The 13,423-nt window shown below is 49.7% G+C and overlaps 1 protein-coding gene across 1 annotated transcript; it reads right to left on the bottom strand.

The window, feature by feature from the left end:
* Positions 1-145: 145 nt before the first annotated feature.
* Positions 146-11,348, bottom strand: LOC117645111 (nose resistant to fluoxetine protein 6-like). The gene is made up of 11 exons (XM_034385028.1): positions 11,229-11,348; positions 8,722-8,819; positions 6,732-6,919; positions 5,212-5,381; positions 4,213-4,381; positions 3,489-3,694; positions 2,818-2,965; positions 2,335-2,533; positions 1,342-1,484; positions 826-934; positions 146-543 (listed from the first exon to the last, which is right to left on the bottom strand). Exons 2-11 carry the CDS (start codon positions 8,804-8,806, stop codon positions 410-412), a joined length of 1,551 nt encoding a protein of 516 aa, XP_034240919.1. The 5' UTR covers positions 8,807-8,819; positions 11,229-11,348; the 3' UTR covers positions 146-409.
* Positions 11,349-13,423: the final 2,075 nt, after the last annotated feature.

Here is a 13,423-nt window from a genome sequence, read left to right as displayed (position 1 = left end):
CATTGACCAAGCCGTGAAGCTCATTTCATTCATTTGCGTCATTATGACGAAGGGCCGAAGTCGAACCTCTCTTAAGAGAGCACTAACACGATGGGGTACGTTGTGGGGTGGTAGAAAAACGCAAGTTGTAAGGTTGCATGTCGTATCTTTATTTTGGCGCATTTTGTAGCAGTGCTGACACCTGAGCAGGCAAAAAAGAAAACTCCACGATGCATTAGTGTTGAAAGGGCCAACCACAGCCTTGGTAACTTTGCCGATTATGTGCCCGTGGCCCAGTGGGCAGGCTGAGGTTGGCAACCCCTTTGACACTGGCGCATCGTAGGAATTTTTGCCTGCTCATGTGATAACAGCTGTTTTTTTTAGGAACGAGGAGTTTACACGTGATAGGAACTTGGTTTGCAGCGACGCTTCAGGTGCTCGTCGAGGTCCTGGTGGCCGCGTCCTCGTGCACTTCGTCGGCGTCCTGGGCTTCTCCGGGGGCCTTCCCCCTCGCCGGCTCGTCCCGCGAGGCCTTCTCGGTGGTGGAGGCCGTCGCACTGTTTACTGAGGAGCAAAAAAAAGGGAAGGGTCACGTGACATCGCTCTGGGCTAAGCAGGGGTGGATCCAGGATGGGAAAAAGGGAGACTTTACTGGGTTTATGGGGGTACCCTCCATGGGTACTCAGTTGGCCAGGTAGACCAAAGTCTACCTGCCTCTCCAAGTAGGCAAACAGGCCTGCCTGCCCTCTCCATGAAAAATCCTGGATCCGCACCTGTTCTGAGTCGAGTCCCTGGGTCGAGTCCCAGCACCGCGACTCCACTTGGCAAACTAAAAGCGCAACTTACGCCGGGCGAAGACGATGGCCTGCAGGTTCATCATGGGGGCCTCGACGCAGAAGTACAGCGCCAGGCCTGCCACGTAGGAGAGGACGACATCGGCCACGCCTTGACTGACCTGCGTAGAGCAAAGCAGACTGATTTAGAAACAAACTTTTCGACGCCCCGTCTCTGTCACACTGGGGCGTCCCGTAGAAGTGTGAGAAAGACAGAGCAATGAAATGATTTTTCGGAAACGCTCATCACCTGAGGCAAGACTTTACGTTCAGCCAAATTTGATTGATAAATTAACTTAATAGGATTTGAGATGGTCACCCAGTGCCCAGGTGAATTATGATAGTTTTCTTCGCGCCCCGTCGAGTTGGAATGGTTTTCTTAGGAGTTGAAATAAACCTCACCCAAGTTTGGGTGATAAAGTATACCTAGCCCAAAATAACGTATTGGTCAAGAGTCATTTATTTTAAGGGCATGGAGCGCAATGGCGGTTTGAACGCGAAGCCCGCTGGGATTTCAAGTTCAACTTACCACGGTGTAGTCGCTGAGGTAGACCGGCTGGCGCGTGGAGCCCACAGACACGATGATGATGGTGAGGTGCGCCAAGTACGCCGAGAAGGACAGGCGGCCCAGCGCCACCAATGGCGACCACGACAAGACGCTGTCGAACACGCCTGCAGCAGCCACACCGGGTCGGAGGTTGCAGTGAACAGTGTTGCCACAAAAAAGAGGCAGATATTCCTTCGGCGCAGCAGTGTCGCGGAAGGGTTCACTCTCACTGAGGTTCTACTGACTTTTTGCTCATTTTGTCAGTACTTATGCAAGTCGTGCAACCATAATACGTACTTTTCCTTTTTTAAAGAACTACTAAGGAAATATTAGATAATGTACTGGCAGTTTTGTTTGGTACATAATTTTACAAAGGAAGTAAGTCATACTTACTCAGAAAATACTAAGTATTATTGCTTTATAAACGAATACGTAATTAATGAGGAAAATGTCAGTAACGTGCTGAGACTGTTGCTGATTGGTTAACTTCGGCATGCCCAACTAGGCAATCTAGACTTCGATTTCGGAGCGTTGCTCCCAGTGTTTTCTACAACTCTTCGCCCTTAGGCGTTTGCCTCAGAAACCAAGACGCCTTGAGGCTTAGGTGGGCAACCCTTTCAATTCTGCCGCGTCGAGGGAAGTTTTGCTACTTACACTCTCAGACTATTGACTATTTATCTTTTACTAAAGAGTATTTTACACAGTGACAAAAAGTACTATTTCCTCAATATCTATGTAAGATTTCGTTCGTTGTATTGACTTAAAGTCAGATTGCTATTGACAAACAGTCAGTACGCAATTGACTTAAAAATAGTCAATAATTGATGACAATTTAGTCTTGTTGTACATGGTTACAAAGCAAATACTACATATTATTGCTGCTTTAAAAACTACGTCAGCAAAGGATAAAAAGTCAAAAATGGAGAGAAAAAAGTCAATACTAGTCTGAGAGTGTACGTGGTAACACTGACTCGCCTCCATAGCCCATGGCGCTGGTGAAGATGATCCAGGCGGCGGGCAGCGAGAACCCCAGCAGCCGCGCGGGGCCGTAGGCCGCGTCCAGCAGCGGCCGGGCCTCGAACGAGGGCCGCACGAAGGCGAATGCAGAGACGATGGTGCCACCCAGGAGCAGCAGGCCGAGGGGGATCCCCAGCCACAGCCGGGTCGCCACCCGCTGGAGGGAGGGAGGGAGAGGGAGAGAGAGAGAATGTAGCATTTGGTCACTCACGTACCTTCCTTCCAAAATTCCCGCGCAATGCTGCCAGAAGTAGGCAAAATTGCCACAGTGTACCAGTGTCGAAAGGGTTACCAAGCCCAGTCTGCGCGCTTGAAAATGCTTCGCTGTCGTGGAGTTGCCAAGTAGGCCGGCTGAGGTTGGCAACACTTTCGACATTGGTGCATCGTGGCAGCTTTTGCCTATCTCTGAGGCAGGGGGCAGCATTCCGCCTAAAGACTCACCTCGGAAGGCCGCCATGCCCGAAGGTCGGCCAGATACAACAGGGTGCCCGCCAATAGGCCCACCACGTAGGGCAGGGCGTTGGTGTGTGCGAGCACGTACTGGTACACGAACGTGGGGTTGGTGGCGAAGCCCTGTCGCAGCAGCATCCTTGAGGCAACAGAACGGACAATTTTCTTAAAAATGTAAAGAGTAGTTGAGCTAACGCCGGACAAGAAGGAGAAAGGAAGAAGTGCTTCAAGAACATGGCCGCCGGAGGCTCCTGATTGGGCCTAGCAGCCGACAAAGCCCCTGGCGGCCATGTTCTTAAAGCATTGTTCTGCCTTTCTTCTTCTTGTCCGGCAGCTCAACTACTCTATTGAGTGCAAGGGAGAGGACGATCATGATGGAAAGTTCATTCAAAGGAAGGGGAACGTTCAGATTGCAAGCAAAGGACCACTACTCTCCGCTAGGGCTTCCACACAGGCAAAAATCCCCACGACGTACCAGTGTCGAAAGGGTTGCCAACCTCAGCCTGCCCTACTAGGCTATCTTGGCTTCCCCGCCGAGGGCAGGCGGAGGTTGGCAACCCTTGTCTCTGGTCAAGGTACTTTGGTCTGGTCTGATACTCTGGTCTGGTCTGGTACTATGCATAGTGAGGATTTTTTGCTACTTCTGTGGCTGGACTGCTCACCGGGGATACGACAAATAGGTGGGCGCCAGCCCCAGGTGCACGGTGGTGGCGTAGAGCACGACGGCGCTGGCGGCCAGCAGCAGCCCCAGCAGCAGGCAGCCCGGCCACAGCGCGCGCTGCGTCCACCGGCTCACCAGCCACATGAGCGGCGGCGTCAACAGGAACATCTGCAGGAGCGCGGCGGCGAACCAGGTCTGGATCATGCACTGCAGCAGGACAAGGAGGGCATGAGCAAGCTCGAGGGTAGAATGGGTTGCCTATGTACCGGGCGTTCGAAGCCTGGGGCAACGTTTGAAGCACGAGCCAGAACTTCTCACTATGCATCAGTGTCGAAAGGGTTGCCAACCTCAGCCTGGCTACTGGCTTACTTCTCGATAGCGATGTCGAGAGCACGTTGAGGTCACTGCAGGAAATAACCACAACAGAAGTACACAAATTTCTGGCAAATTTTATATCAGGAATTTAGTGTACTTTTCAAGTACAACAATTGTTGTCCAAAGTATAATGCAAGGTATAATGGAACCGACATGACGAGTGCTGTGCAGTCCAGGGCTCGTTGTGGTTTGTACAATTCTCGCTGTACTTTCTACAATCCCTGTTGTACTTTTATTGTACAGTTTTTGTTGTACTTTTGTTCTACTATCCACACTTTTTCTTGCAGTGGTTGGCAACCCTTTCAACACTGGTGCTTCGTGGGAATCTTGGCAGCGATTCGGCGACTCACAGTGGACCCCTGGCCGACGTAGTTGTTGACGAAGAGGAGGTGCGTCCACCAGTACTGCTGGCAGTCCCGCACCACCCTGCCCGCCACTTGGCCCCAGACGGGCCCCGAGCCCATGTACTGCATCCACTGCGTCTGGATGGCCAGCACAACGGCGAGTGCGGGTAGCAGCCTGCAAACACACACAACGTTAGCAGTTCTGCCACAAGCTTCAAACTAATTTACTTTGTTATACGAAGAAATAGTTCGTCAATTACGAAGTATTTTCTGTGTAAGCTTATGTATGCTCAAAATACTTCGTTTTAACAAGCTGCTTTGAAAAAGGCCTAAAATAGTTTGTAAGGTTTCCTCGGTGCACATAAGCAGGCTAAAATTCCCACCATGCAACAGTCTCGAAAGGATTGCCAACCTTAGCTTACACGCTTAAAACCTTACGAAGTATTTTGAGCATGCATAGTACAAACTAATTTACTTTGTTGTATGAAGTTCGTAAATTACGAAATATTTTCTTTGTAAGCTTATGTATGCTCCAACTTCTTTGTTATACCAAGCTGCTTTTCTTTGTTAGACCTAAAATAATTTGTAACTTACTAAATGTTTATGTATATTTTGTACGTGGTGGTGCATGATTTTAAACCTGTGTACCGTCGTGCATAAAATTGTGCGTGAATTTGCAATAATTTATGCATCCTTACACATGATATTATGCAAATTACACGTATGCACAAAATCGTGCAAGTTGCACGTACAAAGTTCTACCTAAACATTAAGTGTGTAAGGTTTTGTCAGTGCAGGAAAAAGAATCTTTGGCTTCGCTGTTAAGAAGTTGCCCAGTGGGTAGGCAACGCTTTCGACAGTGGTGCACCGTGGGAGCTCCTGTGGCCATTACCATTACCATTAAGGGCCAGACCACACATGATCGTATGCCATTTCGGGCCCGACACATGCCCGCCTGCACTGCAAAACGAGACATGGCCGTCCAGGCGTCACTGTCGCTCTCACCTAAAGTACCGGCTGACGTACTGCTGCAGCAGGAACGCGACGCTGAAGCGGCGGTGCTCGGCGTAGTGCCTCAAGAGCAGCCGCGCCTCCAGGAAGCCGCTGATGACGAAGAAGGTGGACACCAAGCCGGTGCCGTTCAACAGCAGCATCCTGTCCACGCGCGAGTAGGCCTGCAACGCGGAAGAGGTTCCCTCCAAATCAGTGTACACTCTTGAAAGCCTACGAAGCACACTCTAAATGTTCCACAGTGAAGATTCTCCATATTATGGTGAAAATGTTCCATATTGTGGTGGTGCAGCTCACTTCGTAACATACCATTGAGAATTCACTGTACCTTATAGATATTTTGACGAATTTTGTTGGTATTATGGAGAAAATCCCCACCATAATATGTTGGTGCAGCCTTTCACCGTAATACATTTACAGTGCATTTGCTTCATAACTACGAAGAAAATGAAGGCATTGTAGAATTGCTTCGTATTATGAAGAAATGCTTTGTATTACGAAGGATTCTGCGTCATAATACGAAGCATTTCTTCGTAGATTTTGCAATGCCTTCATTCACTCTCAGCCTTTTACTGACTTTTTCTCATTGGCTTACGCATTTCTGTAAGCAACCATAATACTTAGTATTTTTTGTCAGTATTACTTAGCAATTGCTAATTACTGTACTGATATTTCCGTTTTCTTAGTAAATTACAAAGAAATTTTTAAGTAGTTAAGAACTAAATACTAAGTATTATGGTTGCTTACAGAAATACGTCTGCTAATGAGAAATAGTCAGTAAACGGCTGAGAGTGTTTTCTTCGCACGGTAAAAACGGTTTTCCCAGGAAGCCTATGGTAGATACATAGGCGATTTCCAGGGAGTTCCTAGGAAAACCAGGAACCGTTTTTACCGAGTGTATTACGAAGCGATTCTTCGTAGAGTGTTTACTGTGTTGCCACGTTAAAAATCTCGCAATGCCTGCTAGTGCCGCTAACCTCGGTCTGGCTACTAGGCAAATCCTTGACCCGCCACTGAAGCAGGCAGTCAATCCTTCCACTACTTCGTATCAAAGTCTACTTTACTACCGCCGTGAGGTAGGCAACCCAACGGGCAGCCTCGCGCCACGCTCACCGCAGTCGTTTGTGGATCGCGGCCTGGGCTTCATCAATGAATGGACACCCGTAAAGGCGACGATAATCAGGAAGCATTTGCCACATTCGGTTTTTTAATGTAGTACGCCCAGCATGTCCCAGAAACCGGTATTGGAGCAACTGCAAAATCAAGGTCTCTGACGGACAGCTACGACACACGTCGCACTGTGACGGTCAAAATCCCTGACGCGTTTTGAGCTCCGGAGTCGCTAAATGGGACTCGAACCGTCCGTGTGACCCCACCAATGAATTGCTCTCCGAACGAGGAATCCATTGGTAGAGTAACACGCTCGGTTCGAGTCCTGTTTAGCGGACTCTGGAGCTCAAAACGCGTCCGGGATTTTGGCCGCCTCCACCGGTCTTCTGGCCCACTGTGCTCACCGCCTCCACGAAGTTCGCGTTGAGCAGCGGGCCGCCGAACAAGTAGGTGATCCTGTGGCCGATGATGACGCAGAGCATGATGATGGTGCGCAGGCCCTGGATGCAGTGGATCTGGGACTTCTGGTGGCGGCGGAGCGCGCGCCACGTGTTCTGCGCGGCGAAGCAGTCCAGCGCCTTGCCCAGCAGGCCTGGGGCAGTCGAGAGGGAAGACGGTTAGACAGCAGCGGGACGGTACTTGGCCAAGATGGACCTCCGCTTCTACTCTACAAACCGAACAGTGTCCTGCACCAAGCGTGCGCGTTTTGAGCTCCAGAGTCGCTAAATGGGACTTGAACCGAACGAGTGACCCCACCAATGGATTGCTCTCCGAACGAAGAATCCATTGGTGGGATCACATGTGCACACTAACATGGGAAGTTTTTGGCCCGCCCTTCTATTCAAAAAATAGGGGGAGGGCCTATGCATTTGCCTTTGTGTCTGTGTGTTGTTGTTGTTGTTGTTGTTGGCGTCTGTGTACAAGGAAGGAGTTGAGCTAGAGTAACCAGATTTGGAGGGTACTTCAGGAGTACCGTCCAAACAAATAATCCGGTGGTGCAAATCCCGTCCGGGTCGCACAAGGGCTGCTGCAGATGCATCATGGTTTACATGAGCGGGAGGGGGATTTCCGCCATTATTGGTGCTAGCAGGGCACATAGGGGTATTTTTGGAATCGGGGCGACGAGACAAGATGAATGGACCTGGTCCCGACCCCATCGGCCGCTTTTACAAGTTGGCCAGATCAGGATCTTCTAAAAAGGGGGTCGACCGACTAAAAAAATTTATTGCAGATTTCGATTGGTCTCAGCAAGACCTTTTCAACGAGGGGTCGGAAAGGGGGTCCAGGAGCCCGACTTCGTCTATTAGTCACATCAGGATCTTCAAAAAAGGGGGTCGACCGACTAAAAAAATTTATTGCAGATTTCGATTGGTCTCAGCAAGACCTCTTCAACGAGGGGTCGGAAGGGGGGTCCAGGAGCCCGCCTTCAAGAGTTATGGGAAAAAGTGCGACGGACTCGTTTTGCGCTCCTGCTGTGCCTCTATTGCAAGGAGTTGCAGTAGCATGGCAAATATGGGTATTTTCGAAATGAGGGTGAAGAGACAAATGAAATGGGCATATTCTAAGGACAGTTGGAGTAAAAAGTGTAAGGACTTTTGCATATTGTGAATAGAAGGGCGGGCCTGAGTCACGATGGTACATCGATAACTTTGCTTTACCCGCTCACGGTGTGTGTGATGCGAGCGGGCCGAAGGCCCGGGCCTTCGACTGGCCAAGTTGGGTCTGATGCGAGGGCCGAAGGCCCGAGAAAAGGCCGCCGGCAGGCCAAGCTGGGCCGGCCCCCTGTCGAACCGAGTTGCCGGCGCAGCGAAGCGGAGCTGGCTACTCGGTTCGACGGAAGGGCGGGCCCTAGCTTGTTTGTCCCGTGAATGATGCAATTAAGCACATCCGGTGGTGATGCAATTTTGTGTCCGCACTCTAAATGTCCTTCAATGAACTTTGACCCACTTTATTCGTAAGTTACAGTGAATTCGGCGCAAGCCTAATACGAAGCAATATTCCTTCGCAATACGAATCTTTTTAGCTTTTTCATTGTAAGATACAAAGAAAAACCTTCGTAATACGAAGAAAAACCACCTTCGTACTATGCTTGCGGCATTTCCTTCGTATTATGGGAAATTTCTTCGTAAGACATTTAGAGTGCGCCAGGCGGGACAAATTGTGTAGTGAAAGTACAATTTGCAGCAGGCGTCGGACAAAATGTGTCGCCAGGCGGGAACAAAATTTTATCAGCGTCGGATGTGCTTAAAATTGCATAAATCGTGGAACAAGAAAAGTCCCATGACATTAAGTGTGAGTGGTTCGAGTCCTGTTAAGCGACTCTGGAGCTGAAAACGCGTCTGGAGTTTTGGTCGCCGGCACCGGTTTTCTGGCCCACTGTGCGACGGACACCACCTTGCTTCTCAGACGAGGGGTCGAAGTCGTCCGTCTCCCGGAACGCGAGGCGCACCGAAGCCACCAGCAAGAGGACAGGGAACATCAACACGAACGCACTGCGAAAACCAAACAAACACACTGTCCATTTTAACGCCTTATCTTGCTGCTCGTTCACTAAACCACTATGAAAACTCAATGGTGAGAAAAGCCCCCCTTGGGATCAGAAAAATATTGTCACCTTAATTAGTGCGGTAAGAATCAGAATTCTCTCCATGGAGAGGTGAAAATGTTTCAAACGTCATAGTATGGGGTAAATATAGCCTACAGGGTGCATAGAGTGCATACTATTACTACACTCTAAATGTCTTGCAATGAAATTTGACCTATGTTATTCGTATGTTACAGTGAATTCGGAGCAAGCATACAAAGCAACATTCCTTCGTAATACGAATATTTTTTAGCTTTTTCATTGTAAGATACAAAGAAAAACCTTCGTAATACGAAGAAAAACCACCTTAGTATCATGCTTGCGCCATTTCCTTCGTATTATGGGAAATTTCTTCGTAAGACATTTAGAGTGTGCTGAAAATATTTCGTAAGGTTTTAAGGGTGTTGTCAAAAAATCGACCAAAGACACTGGTGTCGTTCCGGCAACTTGCCTACTTTCCTGACATTACTGTGTCCGGATGACTATCGGTGTGGCAGCGATCGGCTGCGATAGCGTTGTGATAAAGGCTGACCTAGCTCATGCGTCGCGACGTAAACTCGCAGTGTACAGTCTGGAGCGTCCCCCCCCCTTTTTCCCGCCGACGCCAAGCATCGCCGGTCTCTCTCGTCGAGTGAGTCACCCCGGTCGCGCCCACGAGCGGGCCCAAAACACTTCCCCGAGCGAAGGCCGCACTCCTGTGAGCCACGGTGGCGCAGTTGGCAGCGCGTTATACACTGCTTAAATAATGGTCGTAGGTTCGAATCCTACCCGGGGTACTTCTTTTTTTCGCCCTCCCACCCACCTGGCTTTGAAACCACGCCTCTAGTGGGCAGGTGCGATGGCTGCTGAACCTTGTTTGGGGGAATCTTGCCCGCCTTTCTGGCAGCAACAAGGTGCACTGAGAAAATCTGAAAAACTATTTTAGGTCTTACAAAGAAAAGCAGCTTGTTATACACTCTTAAAATCTTACGAAGTATTTTGAGCATACATATAACAAACTAAAATACTTTGTTATACAAAGAAATAGTTCGTAAATTACAAAGTATTTTCTTTGTAAGCTTATGTATGCTCAAAATACTTAGTTATACAAACTACTGTTCTTTGTAAGGCCCAAAATAGTTTGTAAGGTTTTCTCATGGTAACAAAATATTTTGGGCATACATAGGCTTACAAAGAAAATACTTCGTAATTTACGAACTAACGAAGTAAATTAGTTTACACCGTTTGCTCAAAAAACTTCGTAAGGTTTTAAGAGTGTAGTCAAAAAATCGACCAAAGACACTGGTGTGGTTCCGGCAATTTTTCGACTACTTTTCTAGCATTGCTGTTTCCGGATGGCAGCGATCGGCTGCGATAGCGCTGTGATAAAGGCTGACCTAGCTCATGCGTCGCCCAGTGGGCTAGAAGACCAGTGCAGGCGGTCAAAATTCTAGAAGCGTTTTGAGCTCCGGAGGCGCTAAATGGGCCTCGAACCAAGCGTGCGACCCCACTAATGCACGGTTAAAACGGGAAGCCTATAGCAGAGACCCAGGCGATTTCCAGGGAGTTCCTGGGAAAACCAGGAACCGTTTTTACCGTGAATGGATTCCTCGTTTGGAGAGCAATCCATTGGTGTGGTCACAAGTTCGATTCAAGTCCCACTAAGCGACTCTGGATCTCAAAACGCGATCAAAACGCATCCGTGATTTTGGCCACCTCTGCCATCGAGCCCACCGCGCAGTGTGCAGTCTGGCACAATCAGTAGTCACCCCCTACCCCCCCCCCCCCCTTTTTCCCGCCGACGCCAAGCATCGCCGGTCTCCTTCGTTGGGTGAGTCACCCCGGTCGCGCCCACAAGCAGGCCCAAAACACTTCCCCGAGCGATGGCCGCACTCCATGTGAGCCCCGGTGGCGCAGTTGGCAGCGCGTTATACACTGCTTAAATAATGGTCGTAGGTTCGAATCCTACCCGGGGTACTTCTTTTTTCGCCCTCCCACCCACCTAGCTTTGTAACCTCGCCTTAGGTGTGCAGGCCGTACGATGCAGCCTGCAGTGTGCGATGGAGGCTGAACCTTGTTTCGGGGAACCTTGCCTGAATTTCTCGCAGCACTAACACTCTTAAAACCTTACGAAGTATTTTGAGCATACATATAACAAACTAAAATACTTTGTTGTACGAAGAAATAGTTCATGAATTACAAAGTATTTTCTTTGTAAGCTTACGTATGCTCAAAATACTTTGTTATACAAACTACTTTTCTTTGTAAGGCCCAAAATAGTTTGTAAGGTTTTCCCAGTGAAGGTGTGTCAAAGTCCATCAACTCCACTCTCACTCACGTGACGAGCAGAAGGGAGGGCCGCTGCCGCAGCGCCGCCCAGAAGGAGCGCTGGCTGTGCTTGCCGTGCTGGGCGTCGAAGTCGGTGCAGTCGCTGTGCTGGAGGCGCAGCCGCAGCTCCACTGCCAGGGCGCGGCCCAGCGGCGCCACCGCCGCGGCCACGGCCTTCCCCAGCGCCGCGCTGGACTGCCTGGCCGCCTGCTCGGCCTGGCCGCCGCTCGGGCCGCACGCCGCCGGCACGCACACCGCCCACTGCTGCAGGTCGCGCCGGAACCGCCGCCGGTTGCCCGAAGTCTGCCACATGACACTTGAACTAAAAATAGTGCTTGTTTAAGTGCTTGTCGTAGTTAGTGTCTGAGCGAGACACTGCCTGGTTTTTAGGTTTGCACTGAGCAGTCGAACGCTTAGGTCTGCCTGTCTAGGTATGCGGCGACACTTTCACTTGCATCACCGCGCGTCGGCCTGCGGGATGAAGTGTCACCTTAGTAAGGACGACCATGTCTCGTTTTGCAGTGCAGGCGGGCCTGAAATGGCATACGATCATGGTCTAGCCTTAATGGCAATGGTAATGGGATGGCGAGTAGGCAACCCGCCGAGGCCACGTGTTCGACGAAGTCTTACGGCCGTCAGTTAAAAAGTGGACTTGTTTGAATGTAATTCATATTGCGTGCGAATGGTCTCACTACGATTTTGTTTAGAGAGTATCATTGACCAAGAGCTTACGATCACTGAGAATGAATTGGTCACCAACATCCCCCTTTAAAACCCTGTAACGGCCAATGTGACCATATGGTTACAACTCGTGTTTTCGTCGTCAATGGTGTCAGGGTGGGCTGATATGTGAATAAACACGTACTTGTACTTTTACAAAAATGGCCGGTCCCGGGACGGCCAAGGTGACCATATGGTCACAGTCGATTAAAACTGCTATTGCGGGCAATGCAATCCAAGTTTTGACTTCCAAAGTGTTCCTACGGCTTCTTCTTGTTCTGTTCTATCATTCTCCTAACAATTTTTTTTTCGAAACCAGAGGTATCCCCTACAATGCAATGCAAAGTTTTTATGGACCGCACCGGGGACTACCAACGTATGGATACAATTCTAACTTCGTTGTTAGTTATCCGATTCTGGAATGGAAGGGCATTTTGCTTTGTCAAGGACCTCAATAAGAAGAAAAACACCCTAAACAGTAGTTTTAGTCGGTGGGGAGTAGTCTGGCCGTTACAGGGTTAAATGGGTGATGCAACTTCGTTGCCCAAATTTTGGTGACGAAAAGTTCATCACCCGAAATTTGGTAACAGGCGTTTGGTCGCCCAAATTTGGGTAACGCCGTCCGTCGACGACGCCGTGAGGTTCCCGATGGCGTCCTTCCGGGGCCACCACGATGACCGAGGCTTCAACGCCACATTGGTTCATCGTGGTGGCCCCGGAAGAGCGTCATCGGGGTCCTTACGGCGTCACCGACGACGTTACCCAAATTTGGGCGACGATTTTATGACTGCCCAAAATTTGGTCACCACGGCCTCGTCACCCAAATTTGGGCAACGGTGCGTGCGTTACCCTATGAAAGGGCGATGGTGGTGACTCTTTCATTCTCAGTGATGTGACAGAGATTTTGATCCCAAGCGACACAGAGATTGGACGCTCCTACTCCTCCGCATGATTCAAAAATTGTAAGATCCCACTTGAAGCACGAATTTCTTTCCTCAATCAGCAACTTAAGCCAAGATTGACCTTGCCCTGAGCTGTAGCTTGGCAGCCAGCTGAGGTTTTATTTTGTTTACTCAGAAACGCTGTCGGATCACCACGCCCAGGGCAATGAAAATCCAAAGAGCTGACCTCGCCACTCCAAAGGCAAAGCAAAAAGTATCGCTCAGTTTATACCAGACCAGAAAGTGTAGGCATTATACAATTGGATCAAAAAGTCTTGACGCAAAACGGTCGAAAAATTTTGTCTGACCGATAGCCTCAATGCACCAGTGGCGTGCGCAGAAATTTAGAAAGGGGGGGGGGGGTCAGGCCACGCTTTTTGCCTACTTACAGGGGGAAAGTGACGAAATTTGCCTACCTTCCAGGCGGCTGTCTAGTGGCCAAAAGGGGGGGGGTCATGACCCCCCTGACCCCCCCCCCCCTCTCTGCGCACGCCAGTGCAATGCACTCTACGCATTTGTTACCGGAACCACTCGGAGCACTTTT

The sequence above is a fragment of the Thrips palmi genome, unplaced genomic scaffold, assembly GCF_012932325.1.
Source record: "Thrips palmi isolate BJ-2018 unplaced genomic scaffold, TpBJ-2018v1 HiC_scaffold_18, whole genome shotgun sequence".
In the NCBI taxonomy this organism is placed as follows: domain Eukaryota; kingdom Metazoa; phylum Arthropoda; class Insecta; order Thysanoptera; family Thripidae; genus Thrips; species Thrips palmi.
This window is presented reverse-complemented; position numbering and strand designations above follow the sequence as displayed.